This window comes from Lepisosteus oculatus, chromosome 13 (genome assembly GCF_040954835.1).
Source record: "Lepisosteus oculatus isolate fLepOcu1 chromosome 13, fLepOcu1.hap2, whole genome shotgun sequence".
In the NCBI taxonomy this organism is placed as follows: Eukaryota; Metazoa; Chordata; class Actinopteri; order Semionotiformes; family Lepisosteidae; genus Lepisosteus; species Lepisosteus oculatus.
Window position 1 is genome coordinate 4,604,507 of NC_090708.1, and position 17,388 is coordinate 4,621,894.

At 43.9% G+C, this 17,388-nt stretch overlaps 1 protein-coding gene across 4 annotated transcripts in view; it reads left to right on the forward strand.

Annotated features, from left to right (window-relative positions):
• Window positions 1–11,873: 11,873 nt before the first annotated feature.
• lekr1 (Leucine-, glutamate- and lysine-rich protein 1) overlaps window positions 11,874–17,388 on the forward strand; it is a 50,554-nt gene continuing 45,039 nt past the window's right edge. The window contains exons 1-2 of one of the 4 annotated variants that reach the window (XM_069197627.1): window positions 11,874–12,348; window positions 14,627–14,706. In XM_069197627.1, coding sequence (XP_069053728.1) covers window positions 14,659–14,706 — 48 coding nt within the window. In that variant the 5' untranslated portion in view covers window positions 11,874–12,348; window positions 14,627–14,658. Of the gene's footprint in view, window positions 12,349–12,385; window positions 12,510–14,625; window positions 14,707–17,259; window positions 17,319–17,388 lie in introns of those variants that run through there. The other 3 variants (XM_069197628.1, XM_069197629.1, XM_069197630.1) reach the window with 3 other exon arrangements.

A 17,388-nucleotide genomic window follows, 5' to 3' on the forward strand; every position in this document is an offset into this window, starting at 1 on the left:
AACTGATAGCAGTTTGTAGGTTTGGGTGGCGTGAGTCAGAGGCAGAAGGTCTTCAGGGAGGAACATCAATATAAAAGAACTCGGGTGTGAATTCCATATCAGCTTAATTCATAATTGATCAGCTCGTAAGCCCAGGACTGAAGATAATTTAAGCATGTCCTGTTTTTTAAAGTGCCTGGTTCACTGCCTGGGTCAGAGTTAGGCTGAATACTAAAGCTGTTGTTCGATCTACAACAGAAGTTCAAATTTAACATGAGGTAATCTCACTGTTTAATAATTTAGTCCTTGAATGAATGGCACACTTTATACTTCAATGAATCATATAGACTTGTGTTGAGAGAGGGATGTGCATTATACCTTATTAAAACTTCCATCTTTAATAATTTAAAAGCTGAAATTGTTTGGGTGGCACACAACGTGTGTGTGGAGACTCAGCTCCATCTGAGAGTCTAATAAAAAGGTTTAAGCCTGCGTTCTGCAAGTCCATATTGTATAGTGGTGACCAGCTGCAACCAATGAACATTCCTGTTTGGATTCCATCATTTCAAATTTTTAACATAAGCCTTTAAGAGTAGGGGAAGCCAAATATGGGAAGGATTGTATTGTGAACTTTGGGTAACCCTTAAAACAGTTGGCTCTGTAGGACCTTCATCAGTGACAACTAAGCTGAATTCAGTCGTGACCCTTAGGCTTTTCTTTTGTATGGAGCACCTTGCTGTAGAGTAACAAAAACTCCGCAGCATCTGCTGTTCCAAAACTGCTATGCAGGTTTGGTAATAATTTCTGTCTTTGCCTAAAAGGAGGTTTCGTGTTTAAAACGCAGCCAGTCAGACCTTGGGCAGGATATGGATATGGGTGAATAAGCAGGTTGTTCTCGCTTGGCAGTGGCTGTGTTGTCTTTGTTATTTTTCCTAATTAGATTTCTGAAAGTTTCCACAGAAGCAAGTCTAGATTTCTTTCTAGAAATTATTTAGAAACATGGCTTTTTTTTTCAAAGTACAGCAAAGTTGTGAATGTTTCCTGAAGCAGAATTAAAATCACTATGGCTTAGCTATCTAGACCGACATTTTAAAATATATATATATATTATAAGCTTTTATATGCTTTGGCAATTGACCTCCCTCTAAGTAAAATATAATCTTTAAATGATAAAAGTTGTTTTTAGTATGAATTCAGAAAAAGCAGGATACACTGTTTCTAAGAAATGCCAAATACATACTTCATGTTTAAATTTGAAATTATTCTAATTCAGACTTGTACATTTTCCACTCAGCATCTTGAAATGCAGGAAACACCAGACCTGGAGAAAGCCAGAGCACTAGCAGTCTGCCAGTTGTGAAGCGAGCAGGACGAGAATCTAGTACTCCTTGTTCTCCACAGAGGCGGCTGTTACTGTGGTGTCTCAGTTTGAGCAAGGTTTGGCGCCCTGGAGAGTAATCTCACAGAGGACAGTTTCCAGGCCAGGCCCAACCCCTGAGGAAGGGCGGATCGTGACCACTGAGAGTGGGAAAAAGGTGCAAGGACGTTCAGATAAAGGCGGGCAGGGCTCATTCCTGGTTCACAAGGGCGGAAGTAATTGAAACTGGCGAGCGGGGTTGTTTCAACCTCTCTTGAAGCGCTCCGAGAATTCCACTCACTAGCACGACCGCAGTGAAGAAGGCCTTTACCAAGAGCAGACTCGAAACTGGTCCCAGTCTTAATGAGGCAAGACTCGACCGCGCAGTCCAGTTGCTGGGGGCATCAACAGTGACCAACCAAAAAGCTCCCTGTCACTCTCATCCAAAAGGTTGGCCCTCAGCAGACCTGCAGACCTGCAGTTTGTCCAAGGGGAAAGGCCAAATGAATAACGCCGACTGTGTGACGGCTTCTCAGTCGGTCTTGTTTGGGAGCGCAGTAAACAGCGGGCCACACATTTGAGGGGCAGACCACTAACTGCAAAACTAGCATTCCAGAAACTTTGAATTATATGACCAACCGGACAGAAAGCTACAGGAAAGGGCCAGAGGATTATCTGGATTTTATTAAAAGGTCTGAGGCAAGAACCCTTTTGCTTTTCTACAGCACAACTTCAAGTGATAAAAAAAAGCCTTCTGGTTCTTCATCTGCAGTTTTGATCAAGTTGAAAACATAATATTTCTAAAGCGCATCCAGACAATTTGCACTCCTCGATTGGAGCCAATGAGCTGCAGAAATCTCCAGGAAGTCTGTCTAGCCGCAGTGTAGGCAGAAGTGCTTCATGCCGGGATTGAAGGCTGAATGCTTGCCCTCTGGCATCAATTTCCTGTTTGAAGCGATCCTCGGCGCTTGGGTACAGCATTGCCCAAGAACAGACATGTGTACGTGCCTCACTGTATGAGCCATGTGAAAGCATTGTCGAGGTGGAGAAAGGCAACAGGATGTTAAGCCCTCAGGAATGTACGGCAGCAATGCGCCTGCTAAACTCATCCCAGGCCCTGCCCAATAATTAAACAAGCTGAGAAATGGGAGTGGCTTTGCAAACGCAAGAGGTTTTCAAGTTTTTTTTTTCTCCTTCTGTGCTCCCCTTAAAAGAAAAGCCGTCTTCGGGAGGAAGAGGTTTCCAGCTCGTGCGGTATTGCATGTTGTCGGGGGAGAGGGAGGGAGGACGAGTCTGTGCGTCTGAATTTCACAACAGACGGATTCTGGGTTATGAGGGGGAATTGATTTCTGTTTTCCTTTCTCGCAACAAGAAAGCTAGCTAGCATGGAGATACAGAAACAGTAACTTCAAATAGCGTTCCAAACACCTTGTGGGAAAAAAAAACTTCACTGGGCTAAAGTTATATTTTAAAAAAACGTCTGTTCTTTTTCTCTTTTTACACGGTGAGGTTTTAAATGGCTCGCATGTCTTGTTTATTGTATTTGTTATATATGTATACAATAAAACGCAACAAGAAGGTACTTAAGTAAATAAAAATACATCACTGCTCATTTGTCTACAATATAGCTTTTTAATGCGAATTCCCAATAATGTTGTAGTACAGCAGCAAAGTACACCTGCCAGGACAAGAGTATTACATTAAACTACATTGCCAGAAAGGTGAATGAACTTTAAACATGTCCGCGGTTAAAAGAAACCGATTTGACCCACGTCTCCGCGCTGCAGCAGCTGCAATTGAGTTTCGAAATAAGATTTATTTATTTTTTGCCCATATTAAAATTCTTTGTATGCCTGTTTTCAGCAATTTAATACAGCTGTCTGAATGTGAGGGCAGCGGAGCCATCTTTAAACAGAAATATTTGTTAGGTGCTGGCTGTTTGTTGTGCTTGTCGAATTTCCCTTGGTGACTGCCACCGGGTCTCCCGTGTCAAATAATCTCCCCACTTCCGATGGTCCACGGCTGTCTGCCTCATTACCAGCCCCTTCTGACAGCAGAGTTCTCCTAGCAGATGCAGTTATTGACAGGAAGCTGTATGATTTCCCACACAGTTATGTGCTTACGGTCATGCTGACTTGGTCTCTCAAGTATAGACATTCTGAGGAAGAGAGTTCATGCACCCCGTCATTTAAGGTCGCCTTTGCCCTTCAGTGCCATGTGCGTTCAGACAGCCGTTTAAAACTAGAACACGAGACAAGAGACGACTGACTGCACAGCGACGGCATCCCGGTCTTATTCCATCAGAGACCACGCCAAAAAACGGATTTCAGAAACCTTTCACTGAACTGTTTGAACCCTTCTGGTATCTGGATAGCACGCTGGCCAAAGTTGTCCTTGTAACGTTAAATTGACATCAGATGAACTAATCCTGTCGCTTGGGCTCACCGCCCCCTCCGATGGGAAGCCGTTTGTTTTTGGCTCTGCTGGTTCCACCTCGGTCTGGGCAAGTGTTGGGAAACGCGGGGCACCGTGGTCCTGCTACCCTCAGACCTGTCGTGGTGCGGTGTGGCTTCTGTGTGTTGGAATTTACTGTGGTGCGAAGCCTCTCTGAAGGGGGATATGACGGGAAAGTGGCAGGAGGGAGGTAAGGAGGTGCAGTTATATAGGAGTGCCACAAGATGAATGAGCTCAGAGGAAGTCCCACGACTACCGCATAAACCCGAACGATCGACTTCAAGCTCCAGGGTCTAGACGGCGGAGGTGGCAGAGGTCGGGGCTTTTTAAAGCGGTGGCGCACGAAGGTGATGAAGGATGAGCCGGCACACGTGCAGTCACCTCAAGTCAACAGACAAGTACTGCCACACATCGGCACGACTGCGTCTCGTGCTCCTGTGCAAAAACCGCAGGCAAAGAGAATGCGGTCCTCATGTCATGTGAGGAATCTCCTGCTGGAATAGCTGAGATTCCTCAATGACACAGAGAGAGTTACACGTTTTTTCTTTGGGAACTTCATCGCCGTTTCATCGATTCATGTGACGTTGGACGGCACTTTAACTTTTCCCTGCATTGGAGCTGTCGGATAAAAATGGTAAGCTGTAAAAATGACATTTGCGAAAGACGTTCCATTCGGAACTGAGTCCTTGTATCAACGGTGGCACCTCATTTTCCAAAGCCTTAGCTTAGCAGTCAGTCCAAGAAAGCACAAGCAGTGATGGTAAGACTCAGGTTCCAAGAATTAGACTTACATTTAATAAATGTTTAACCTTCGTGTCTATTGCAGATGATAAACACAGCACTCTATGGCTTCTTGTTCATTACTAGGGGCCTGGGCCTTCAGCACAGTGAGGAGCTGCTATCCAATACGGGGCTTGTAAACTGGGTCTAGTACATGGGGTAAAATCAGGCCTACATATTGGAAATAGAGATGAGCACGTACTCATTTGAAACATGTGCCTTCTTGTGTCTCTGCCAAATAAAATGTAGTATAATAATGTGTTGCACTGAAAACTCCTGTAAGATAATTATTCCATCCCTTTGGAAATGGCCCTGGCTCTGGCTAGGTTGGACATTTCTGTCTGACAGAAAATATGGTCGGCCCCAGAGATAGTTTGGAAGACTATGCGTGAGAAACAGAATGCAATATTTGAACACATTTTGCAAAAAAAAAGCTTTTTTAAGAGATATGGTGACACACCCACATATATTGGAAAACAGAGAGCAGTAACCAAAATACATAATGAGCTGTGCCTGCACAATTCGACCTGCTCAGTAAACAAGATTCAGACTTCCACATGGGACACATAAAAAACACACTTCTTAGAAAACTAGGCCGTGCTCCATATGAGTTCTAAGTCCAGCCAAATGCACTTCAGTGTTTTGATGTTGTTAACCAGACAAACACTGTGAACTTCACTGGTTTTCATGGACAAGCTGCTCCTGATTTATTCTGCAAAAATGTTAAACAAATATATTTTTAGGATAAAAGGGGTCAATATCTATGTCATGTGATTAAATAGAACATGAACAGATCAGAACAATAGAGACCTAAAAAAGATTGCCAACTGCCGAATCCTTTTAATTCTTCAGATCAGATCAGATCAGATCAGATCACTATTGAATTTACATCTTCCCATTCTTGGTTATAATCTCACCTTGAACAATTCAATAGGTTTCATGTAATTAGTGGGAAACCTTTGCAATATGCTTTGACCAACAGCTGTATGAGTCCCGAAATCTGCATGAAGCCTTGTGTATTTCTACAGTAGTTTGTACGGGGGTGGTCCTACTGCTGCAGATAACTAACAAAGTGCATTTGATGCCAATCAGACGAGGAGAACTTGGAGTTCTGCCTAGTAAAACACATTGGAAGATGGGCTGTTGCTCCACCCTTTATAGCCTGTTTCTAGAGATGATACCCAAAAGCATGAAAAAGACATGAAACTTTTTTTCCCCAAGTCGTATATCACAGTTGCATTACATTAAATCTTTGTTTTGGGATATGTTTCTACGTCTTTCTCAAGACCTTCTTTTTTAATACGCTCCACCCCAGGGGTCTCCATCCCTGGTCTTGGAGAGCCCCAAACCAGGTGGTTTAAATGACCAACGTCTAAAGACGCTAAATAGTTCCATTGTTACCACATTAACCAGGTCATGTGCTTAATTAAATCGTTTCTATATCATCTGGGGCTGAACTCTGACTACACTTCAGGCCTTGAGGTCCAGAGGTCTTTTATCTGATTGGATGACAAGCTTAATGTAAGTTTAAGCATCACTATCTTACAGGAGTTAATAATAATAATACACTTTATTTTCTATAGCGCCATTAAAGGTGGCTTCTCAAAGTGCTGTATAGGATGACAACAAATATAAATAAGAAGAATACACCAGATAAAACACAATTACAATATACAGAGGAGAATGTGGATGGTGGTACTAAGAAGAGCAGAGGGGTGAAGAATGGAACCAGTTAAGTAAAGGCTTTTCTGAAGAAGAGGGTTTTGAGTCTGGATTTGAAGAAGTTTAGAGAAGGTGACTCTCTGATATCCTTGGGGAGAGTTCCAGAGCTGGGGGACATAACAGGAGAAGGCCCTGTCACCCATACAATGTAGACGGGCTGGGGGGACAGTAAGGAGAGCAGAATTAGAAGAGGGTTAGAAGAGTGTTCTCAACCTTTAGAAACAGGTGTCCTATAAGGCTAATTATATTAGTACTCTTCAGGATCAGGACTGGAGATTCCTTTCCTACCAGCATCTATCATTTAAGGACAGACAGAGGAAAAGCATAGCACTAGGACCCTGAAACAGCAAGCTTAACTATGAGACCATGGCCCACATTAAGTCCATGTGTCTGCAATGATGTGAAAGGTAAGAGCAGATTAATACAATAAAAATCCCATTTTCCTGCAGAGCGTTCTCATGGCAACAAGCCTGGATATACACATAGCTAAGGAAGCTTAAAATACTTTAAACTAGAAAGTCAGGAAGCCAAGTCCAAGAGTCATGCTATATTCTTCTATTTAAGTAGACTTTTAGGAAATGTGGGCACTTAAACATGAAAGCATTACAGTTATGTCACGATTACAGGAATCCATGTGAAGAAATAGCAATATAAGGAGGCAGCATACAAAGGTATTTGTAATTTATCTGTGATATGAATAGAATGAATCAGCCTAATTAGAAACAAAACAGAAAGCTTTGCAATGTGATCTAAAGTCGTCTGAGCCTGCCTCTGGCCACGATGTTTCCTTTGTGGGAGGAAAATTAACCATGACCACCGAGTTCTCCTGAATGCACATCATCTGAAAGCAATGTTGTTGCCTCGATTCCGTGTTTTGAACCCCAGAATTGCAGGGATTGATGGCAGCAGGACACCAGCACACTCATCTGGGCCCATCTGTCTGAAAGGCCAGGAGACCTCTGCATGCAACGACATCTTCCTCGCCTTCTCGTTGGGAGGACAAGGCTGATCCACCCCTCTTCCTCTTCGGCGTGCTCTCCGCCCTTGTTTAAATGCTATCTCTGGTCTTTGCATAGCTGGTGTGAAAATATCCACTGACAAAGTGCTCCAACAGAGAGCACTGTGTTGGGTTGTGAACATTTTCCTAGCAATCAAGATTGAGTGTATTGCACAGGCTACGTACACTTTGCATTCTTTGGCACTTCATTGTATCGAAAGATACATGATAATGTAACAGCTCACCTGGCATACGAATCTAACGACACACAGAGTCATCAAGAATGTGAATGGGAATATAGCTGGGTGATTTGCCAGGACATCACTTTGTACCTTTTACCCAGTGCAAAGACATTGAGGAGTTGCTTTGGGGAAAGTCGCATCTCCAAACCAAATGGCATAGCTTAAGGGTGATTTTTATAAAAGCAAGGGGCTTCAGGTAAGTTTCAATGGACAAAACAAAAAACATACACATTCTGGTCTGCCTTAAATTCAACTTTTGAATCCCATTCCCAAAGACGCCCTTAAAAAGGAGCCCCGTAATGTAAGATGAATGTTCTGGTTACATGAAGTTTAAGTGAGCTTTTTTACATAATCCTGTTCCACTTCTACTTTACTTATTTACTCTGAATGGCGTGCACTTTTCTCTGTCGCTGCTTGATTGCAGCTGTCAGCTACTCCTTTGAAGCTCCCCAGGTAGACGATTTGATGACTTTGCATGTAGACTTCTGACTTTCATGCCAGGCAGCCCAGAGTGCAGTATAATTTAAAATATTAACAGCAACACTTGTATTCCATCAAAGTAAAAGCACAATTGCAACAGAGACTTTTAAGCTTGGTTTAACATGAAGTTGCCAAATTGAATGTCTGAGCAGCACGGAGATTAACAAAAAGAGAGAAAAGAAACTAAGCACTTCTAGTACAGAAAAGTTTGGCGCTGTGAAAGTAAGAAAAAAGACCAGTGGAGAAATAAATTTTGCAGAGCGGTGTGATCTGGGATTTCTCTGCCAATCCTGTGCACTTGGTCTAAAAAATCCCGTTAAAAAACAATTCGGTTTTTAAGAATTTTATATTCCTGTCGCACATAAAAACACAATAAACACAAGAACTTTACGATTTAATAATACCTGAAATGGTATACATCCACACTGCAAACCCAACTGCATGCGTTTTTCGTGAGCTAATGAGATCATTAATCATTTTAAAATCCCATTGTTCCAACTACAACACCGCTGGTGATTTTTTCTTAGATAAGTTCTCAATTGGTATCACAGTGTTGAGAGGAGTTCTCGACCTTCTGTTTTCCACAGACTGTCGGCTTCTCACTTCCCTGCTCTCCACAGATCTCTCGGGTGACAATTCAAAAATAATAAAAAAAAGAACCGTCCACCTTTTCCTAAAAATGGGAGCCGACCGCGGCAGATTAAAGTCTAGCCCCGTTCCCCTAGTTTGCAGACTACAAAGGCAGGTGGGTCTCGGTAAGATAACTCCTCTTGGTCCAGTTACTAAGGGGTCGGGCTTCAGAGGTCAAAACGTAACCTGAGCTACCTGAGGTCAACAGAGGTGCCACCCCTAAAGACAATAGCTCTCCATTATGGAACCCTTCTCAAGTGGACAGGATTGGAGATAGTCTCAGGACCAGAGAGATGGAAAGATTAAAGGGATTGGGGTCTTAACCCTCTCATCCCTTGTGTGGGTGGTCTTTTTCTGGGGGGGGGTTCATTCACTCGGCTGGGTGTGTCACCGCAGGGCTCATGCACAAGACTGGAGTTCTGTTTCGCTTAATGAGGTAATGAAGCTTAATGTGAATTTTACACTCGGCTTCCTAGACCACACCCCTCCCCCACTGTGTCTGCTCTTGTGTCTGTAAGCAATAGCACATGTATATCTTGACTCTGTACGCCACATCTCACAATTATAATAGCGCATGGGTGTGGGACAGATTGCGAAGCGAAAAGACTATACCTATAGTCAAGCCTGAGTCACCCTGGTTTTACTACCAAATGGACGTGTTTAGAACGAGGATTTATTCTAATTGCAGCAAATCAATGGAGCGTCGAAGAGAAGAGCAGGGCGTGTCTCACAAAGTACCTTCAACTCATATGCCAGTTTTAGCATGTTTTTTAGTCCTTTTCGCTCAGACATTATAAACGCGGTCAGCCTTCTCTACACTCGGAACAGAAGCGTGTTAAGCTTCTACAGGACTCGACAGAAAACCCGATCTGTAAACCTGTTTTTATTTTGTGTGTTCACAAATACAGGCATGTGGACATATAAAACTGTCTTTTAGTGTGAACACTTCATTAAAAAAAATCCAACCTAGCCTTTTAAGTCTGCAAAATGTTGGTTTCATCACCTAGTACTCGTGTTAAGTTTACGTCTACCCCTAATAAAACATTTATACGTCCAACCCTGGGTTTAAGCAGATTGCACGTAAACTGTTTTAACACTGCTAATCTGGATTCCCTCCCCTGCCTGGTTGCTGCGTGACTGCCTTGATTCACAGTCACACTGCGGTTATTTGAACTGATCTCCCGGAAAATAGTCACGACATCCAAGAGCTCAGATTTGTAACGCAGAGCCTTGGCGTGAGAGCAGCCCGAGCGCTCCCCGCGTCTCTCATGCAAATCGATCTGTGCCTGGCTGTCACACACGCACGAGAGCCGTAAAACCCCCCAACTGCACTGGTGTGCGATCAAAGGACTCTGTTTGAGTTTATTCTTGATTATGAAGGGTGGGAACACTTCAAACTTACGGCTAAGTGGGGGCGTCTAGTTTAGTCGCTGTAAACCTCAAGCAGAATTCACCCATTGGGAGCTACAGTAAGGCGTTTTCTGCCTCAAGACACACGCTGTTCTACGCGCAATGAAACTCTTTGTTTCCCCCAATTTGCTTATTCACATTCGGTTTTAACTTCTGATTAAAATATCTCGTATTTCCTTTTTATCTTGGGGGGGAGAGCGGATCACACACGCGGTCTGTGTGACTCCCTCAGCGTTTTCCTGGCTGTCGGAGTGTGTCAGGTGTCCGAGAGGGTGGGGTGAATATATTATATCTGCTTTTCACGAAACTGATAAGGTAGGAGCAGCACAGTCACGCTATTACCATTTGCTGGTGTGAAGCGGAAGGGGTCAAACGTGAGATGCGATATCCCTCCTGTCGGTTTTGATTGATTTGTCCGACGAGCCGTGCACGCGAAAACGAACAAGACAGATTTGCGTGCAGACGGCGATATGACCCATTTGGTGTTTAGCTTCCAGCAGACAGAAATGCTTGAGGTGGCGGAAAGGGCTCTGGTTTGCAACTGAAGAGTTTACAAAGAAGCCGGTGATGGCACGATACGAGAGGGTCCGAGTAATAATTCGAAACGGGGGTCCGCGTATTTTCAAAGTATTAGGGGGATCAAAGTAATGCACATTATTTTTCCCCCCTTTTCCTTTTGTCCTGACCGAAATGACACTAACATACGATCACCAACTGTGGGCTTGAGCGGCCCGGGCGCAGAAACAGCCCCCGGGACTGGTTATGGACGTTGCTTAGTATCGCACCTGGGAAGTTATGTCGGCCCTTGTAAAAAAAAAAAGAAATAAATAAGTGTTGATTCATTTTATCCAGTCTGATTGGATTCGAGTTTTTTTTTCTTCCCTCGTTGGAGGTCCTCAAAGACAAACACCGGCTCTGTGGAAAACTCGAGTCTGTCGGTAATCGCCTCTACACGGGGGGTAGTTCCCCCGCTGCGCGCCCCAATTTGCCTCGCTCCGGGGGGTGCAGGAAGGAGTTCTCCGTGCCGCCGGGAGAACGTGCTCTTCTCCAGCGGACTGTGAAGCGGAGCAGATCGCCGTGTGCGGGGGGGGGGGGGGGGGGGGGTAATTCGTGCAACTGCTTGTTCGCGAGTTGGCCTTAATCTCCCCTCCCTCCCGCGCGAGGATTCCTCATTGACATCGCACGCGGCGCTGCCGACGCCCGCCCCCCCCCCTCCACGAGGCGGAGAGCGTCCGCCGGCCCGCCGGGTCGTGTCTGGGGCTTGTCTTGTTCAAACGAGCCGAGAGGTGAAGCGGCAGACGAGATCAGACCGCTTCATGAAACCGTATACAGCCTGGAATATTTTAGCAAGTAATTATCATTTTTATTTGGAAAAAAAAAAACCCCAACAAATACCCTGTGATTTCAAGTACATCCATGTCCTTGAAAGCAAACCTCAGTGCGGCTGGTGTGATTCGGGTTTCCCATTAATAGTCTTATCGAGGGGGGATTCTGGAAACGAGAGCCCAGTGCGACCTCTGACAACAGGTTTGACTGCACGCAGGGGCGCTTCGTATACCAGAGACGGAAAGGTCAAGGGTTCGAGGGTTGGATCTGCCTTTGTCACACCTGCCCACTGGTATGGCGTCGGCTTTCGCCGTGAAAAGGGAAACAGGAGGCTGCTGCTGCCGTGTGGGTGACGCGGAGCTGTCCTCGCTGATGAGTAAGGGCTGTGTCTTGCACGACTCATCATTGACTGGGAGAGAACACGACACGCACACCGCGCCGCGTTAACCCACATCCACACAGTCCTTGGGCGGAGAGTAAAATTAGAACAATCATGGGGGGGGGGAGGAGGAAACAAACACGTGTGTCTAGCTGAATCAAAAAAAAAGAGAGAGAAGGCCAACGTGTTTTCTTTCTCCCACCCGTAGGCTTCCTCGCTGTAATTGCAGAAACGCTCCCTCTGGGTCCGCCTGCGCGTCTGCCTCACGCGCCGCGGCGCATGCTCAGGCGGCGGCGCGCGCGGGGAGCGATCCGGGGCTCCAGCGGTCTCCCCCCCCACGCGGGCTGCCGCTGGGGGACTCGCGTGCCCGGCGGGCCGGGTCAGGCTGGGGGGGGGACGTCAGACCCGGTTCCCCCGCGCGCTCTCTCTCCCGCCCCGCGCTCTGCGTAACCCGAACGCGGTTCCCACGGCAACGGGCAACGCTGACTGGTCTGTGCGGAAGAGGAGAGAGAGAGAGAGAAGCGCAGATTGATTTCTTGTCGCAGCTCGGCCTCTGACGTGCCCCCTCCCTCGACAAAAAATCATAATAAGGGTAGGTAATGACCTTTTTAAAATGCAAGGAAATGTCGAGCTAAAATACGGGCGACCGCTGGTGCTTAGGTCTCCAAGCACCGGCTCATGACCAGCGGGATGTAGGACTTAATTTAATATTTAAAGTTTTGGGGGCAGCCATCAGTTGGCGGACGCGGAGAGGTGAGGACAAATGACTCACTTTCCTTCACCCGGGTAGTCTCTGGATTACTAATATTTTTCACAAGCGTGGCTAATGGCAATGACAGTGCGTGACCTCCTCGTTGTAGGAAAAACCGTGCATCTTCCTGAGGGGTAGGTGCGCTGTTTTATAAAGCATCTAGACAAAACAAGAGATTCGCAACCCCTGTATGATATGACGGTAGGAAATAGATCAAATACAAAATAATTCTATGTAGTAAACAGATAAATATGAAAAGAATGGAAGAGCCGGTATACACACTCCCTACTACGATGTTAATTTTGACCTCCTTATTATCAAATACTCCGATTCTCTTCAGTTTGAATCGGAGATTACAATCGTGCTCCGCAAAAGGCGCATGCATTCCAGATTTCACGACACGTTTACAACGTCTGGTACCGTTTTCTCTGCATTCCCAACACACAGCTTGTGGAGATATAGAGGCTGCACACGTCACACTACCCTTACCAGCCCCAGATCCCAAATTCGTTCTGTCATATTGAGGTTGGGTCATATTGAGGTTGTGTGTGTGTTTGTTTTTACAGCGATAATAGAAACAGCCTCACATCTCTCCTAGCCACATTTCCCTGCTAGGATTACACAGACTTCCAATCTAAAAACAGTGTGGCCCTTTGACACGAGCCCAGTTTTTCTTAAAATAGCTGGGAGCCAGTGGTCCGTGCAGGCCTGGGCCTCTGTAAGCCCATCCCCCCAAAAAACATTTTAATGACCTGATGGGTTTTTGTCAGGTTTTACAAAAACCTGTTTTATTGAAAGTCGTGGGTTCATCCGTATTTAATCCGGACCTCTAAAGTATGAGGATCCGTGGTGCCGTTAATGATTTCCTGCACAACAGGAGCAGAATGAGGCAGGATAATCAGAAACCCTTCAGGTCGTCATTCAGCCCCTTCATTATTTCCTTTGCCCGTCACGTGACTGCAGCAGGCAGAATGTGTTCAGAGGTGCTGGCTGGGCTTTCTGAGCACCGATGCCCTGTCTTGTTGTATTGTGGTCATGTTTTCAGCATTTCATGCTAAATCTCTTCACAGCAAAACAATCCTTCTGGTTTCGTGTTGAAAATAAAGCTTTCGTTTTCGCATGTGCCGGTGGACACAACTGGAAATCGTGTGGAAGTACAGTACATCTAAAACTGAGAGCAAGTGGCGCCTTTTCATGCAGAAGGTTGTGAGAGCGTGGAACAAACCACCCAGCCGTGTTGCTGAAGCTGATGCCATGTCTTGTTTGACAACTTGTTTGTCCCCCTACCATCTGGCAGAAGGTTCCGGTCACTCCAGTCGCACACAACTAGACTCCAAAATAGCTTCTTCCCCAGAGCTGACAAGTTGGTGACGCCCCCACTCCCTCCCACCATATTATGATCTCTCCTAACGTCCTCCTGTACCCACAACGACTGTACTCCTACACCACCACACACACATGTAAGCCGAAATTGTACTGTCCCCTCGATAGCCCAGTAAAACTGTACCAGTCATAATAATATTTAATATTTATTAATTAACCATACTATTTTTGCACTGTGCCAAGAATTACCTTGCATTGTTTTTGTCCTGTTATATTTTCTCTGTTTGCGGAATTTTGGACAGTTTTGATTACTTGAAACATGTTATTTATGTTATGTTATTACATGTTACTCTTATTGCTATTGTGTTACTGTCTATTGTCTTATCTTCTGTCCTATTTATATACTGCACCAGAGTGACTAATGAGAAACACTTTTCATTATACTATGCACCTGTGTAAGTTTAATGACAATAAAGCTGAACTGAATGTCTTCCTTCAGGAAGCAGCTGGATGAGATCCTTGCATCAGTGAACTCCTAACTCCCAAACCAGCCAGATGGGTCAAATGGCTTCCTGTCATTTGTAACCATTCTTGTATTCTTATGCTATAGACCAAAAGGATTACTTTAAGTTGACAGTGCAAAATTAATTGTATCTCATTATACAATCACTTGTGAAAGGTGTAGTACATGTGAAACATGCAGGGTAAGGATATTTTGTTAACCAGGCCATTTAGTATCCAATAAATGTGTTTTGCAATTTTAATGGATTATACAGTGTTTGTGTTTGTTTTTTAGAAGGAGGGAGACAGCTTATTTTTTAAGAAGACATGGAGAGACACACACCAGTTTACCCCTTACCACTGGAAATTCAACAGGTAAATTATTAATTAAAATTGTGTTCTATGATCTCCTACTTCTCTGTGACCCTTCAGAATCCAAATATTCTGTACACGAAGAAACCTGTGACACCCAGCCTGGTTTCCAGCCATAAAACTAGCTTTAATACGGGCCATTAGTAGCTGAAAATACAGAGTAAATATTCTCTTGTTTACTGAGCCTTACCTCCTCCTCCCCCCAAAATATAGTGGGATTGACCACTTTCCTATTGTGTTTGTGTTTGTGTTTGCGCCGCTTGTGCCTGTTCCTGTTTCTTATTTCGGTCTCCTTATATTACCATCACTCTGTAGATCTCACTGTCTCTTCTATCGAGCTACATTATTGAAATATCAGCGAGTCAGCATTAAATAAAAACCTCCACTCTTGATAGGACATACTTCAGCCACAGAGGCAAAAGTCTGAACATTATGCTCAGTCACAAACAGCACACAAAAGCAGGTTTTCTGAACAGCAGTCCTGTAGTAGGGAGATACAGAGATACACAGTCTCTGTGTTCCAACTAAGTGAGCTTATATATTATTCTGCTGCCCAGCTCCTAGATAGCTGAATTCCTTCAGCTTTAATGCACTCCTAGAATAGTGACAGAGTAGAGACCTGGAAAAATATTAATTGGTAAACATATATAAAAATAATGGGTCTAATGAAGTCATCCACAGTTCATATTTAACTAAATTCAAAAGACAGTGTAGCTCTTCAGGCCCAGGGCTAAATACCCTTTGTTCCAGTTATTGAAAAAATAAATATTTTCTTGGACCACTGCAAATCTACAATATTAGGAATTAAGGGGATGTGATTTGAGATTGGTTTTAGTATAATAACAAAATGCTACCCTTCTTCCTCTCACAGCATTGCTGATGGCTTTAAGGAGAACCCGTGGTTGCTTATAATTTATATTTTATAAGAACGTGGGTTGATATCTCTTGATCCCTAGCAGGAATTAAGCACTAATCTGACTGAGCACTGTGGACAAAGCAGTTGAGTGGAGATCTCGTTTCCTTTCCACACAGCTATGTAAATAATGGATTATGAAAACCAAATGGAGCACAATTTGCCTTATGAGACCAGTGGAATAATGGCGATGCACGAGTTTGTAACCTTTGCTATAAGATTTTTAGTCCTTAACCCTTAGCAGGCACCTAGCTCACTGTCAGTCTGCAGGGATTCTACACTCAGCTATAGATCCAACAAATTAAAATGGAGTAAAGCTTTTAATTTTGTCATTAAAATAGCCATATTCACCATGCTAAACAGACGAGTAGCTTAAAACAGAATGCCTGTATGCCTGTTACATTAAATTAAGCTGTTTCATGTTGGGGTGCTCTAGCAGACAATGTCCAAAGTGGAATGAAAGGTCACTGAAGAGGTCTTTTTACCAATATAAAATAGGAAATAATCGGAAAGGAGATTCAGCTGGCCATTGTATTACCCCCCATCGCTAAATCCGTGAAGCAGTAAGAAGTTTTCTAACATGTGACACGCAGAGCCAAGAGCCCCAGATGAGCGTAATCACAGCATTTGGCTTATGGTTTGCTGAGCACAACAGGGGGTCCTTATCTCTTTAAAAATCTAGAGCGCTCCAGTCACGAATTCCACACGCGAAAAATTAATTTAGGAGACCGCAGATCTTTTCCCTTTGAATTGCGACTGAAATATTTTTCGTGCTTGGCCACGCTTCAGTTATGCTTTACCAGCAGTAATGCTGGCCATCTGAGTGTACAAGCGAGCAGGCAGTTGTATGGCAAGAGCAGGGAAGTGGCTTTCGCTTTAAATTCAGATAATTGAACTATAGAGACTGTTTTGGAAAATAGCTGATAAATGCTTCTGGCGGCTCAAACACCTCTGCAGTATTTGAAGAGCTGCTCCTTGAAATCTTTAACTGGGTTTGAATAAGGATGGGGGATAGGGAGAGGCATGTGTGTGATTATACAGTAGCAGTGACCCCTTCTGACACTGTATTTAAAGTGTTATAGGTTCAGTACATGTGGCTGTGCTAGGTGCTTATGATGTTAACTCTGGAATACGTGCTGATTCTTAAATGTGAGTGTGAAAATACAACATATATTCTCTAGCCATGTCTTTGTTGTTTTTTCCTCTTTTATAAAAGCAACTTTAAACGTCGAAGTCTCCTCAAGTCTTGTGTCAGCCATATTTGGTGATTTAGATGGCAAAGACTCTGTGCTTAGGAGTTATGTAACAATCTCAAAATACACCCTTTTAGAAATTCAGCCTTTCAAAGATCAATTTAATTGCAAGTATATCAACAAAAGAATGGCATCCCTTCATTTTCACATATTAAACTTACTTCTTCCGGAAAGAGCGAAGGGATTAGAAGAGAGCAAAATACTTATTGGCTGGTAGCTGGAGGTTGCTAAAGGTTTATCCTACTGTTTAAAAAATAATTCCTGTTAATAGTTATGAATACCATATTTATTCACATTTGGTCCTTAGTATTTCTTATAGCTAGTTTATGTGTTATGTTTATCATTTCCATAGTGTCTAGCAGGGTTATGCAGCATTTTTATACATTTTAGAAATCATATGAGCAGACGTTTAAAACCGGGAAAAAAACAGAAGGCTAAGGCATGACAAGGTAAGTGCACTATGTGTATCTTAGGTACTTTTTCTCAAAATTTTCTTGTTTGAACGTTCAGAGTTTTGTT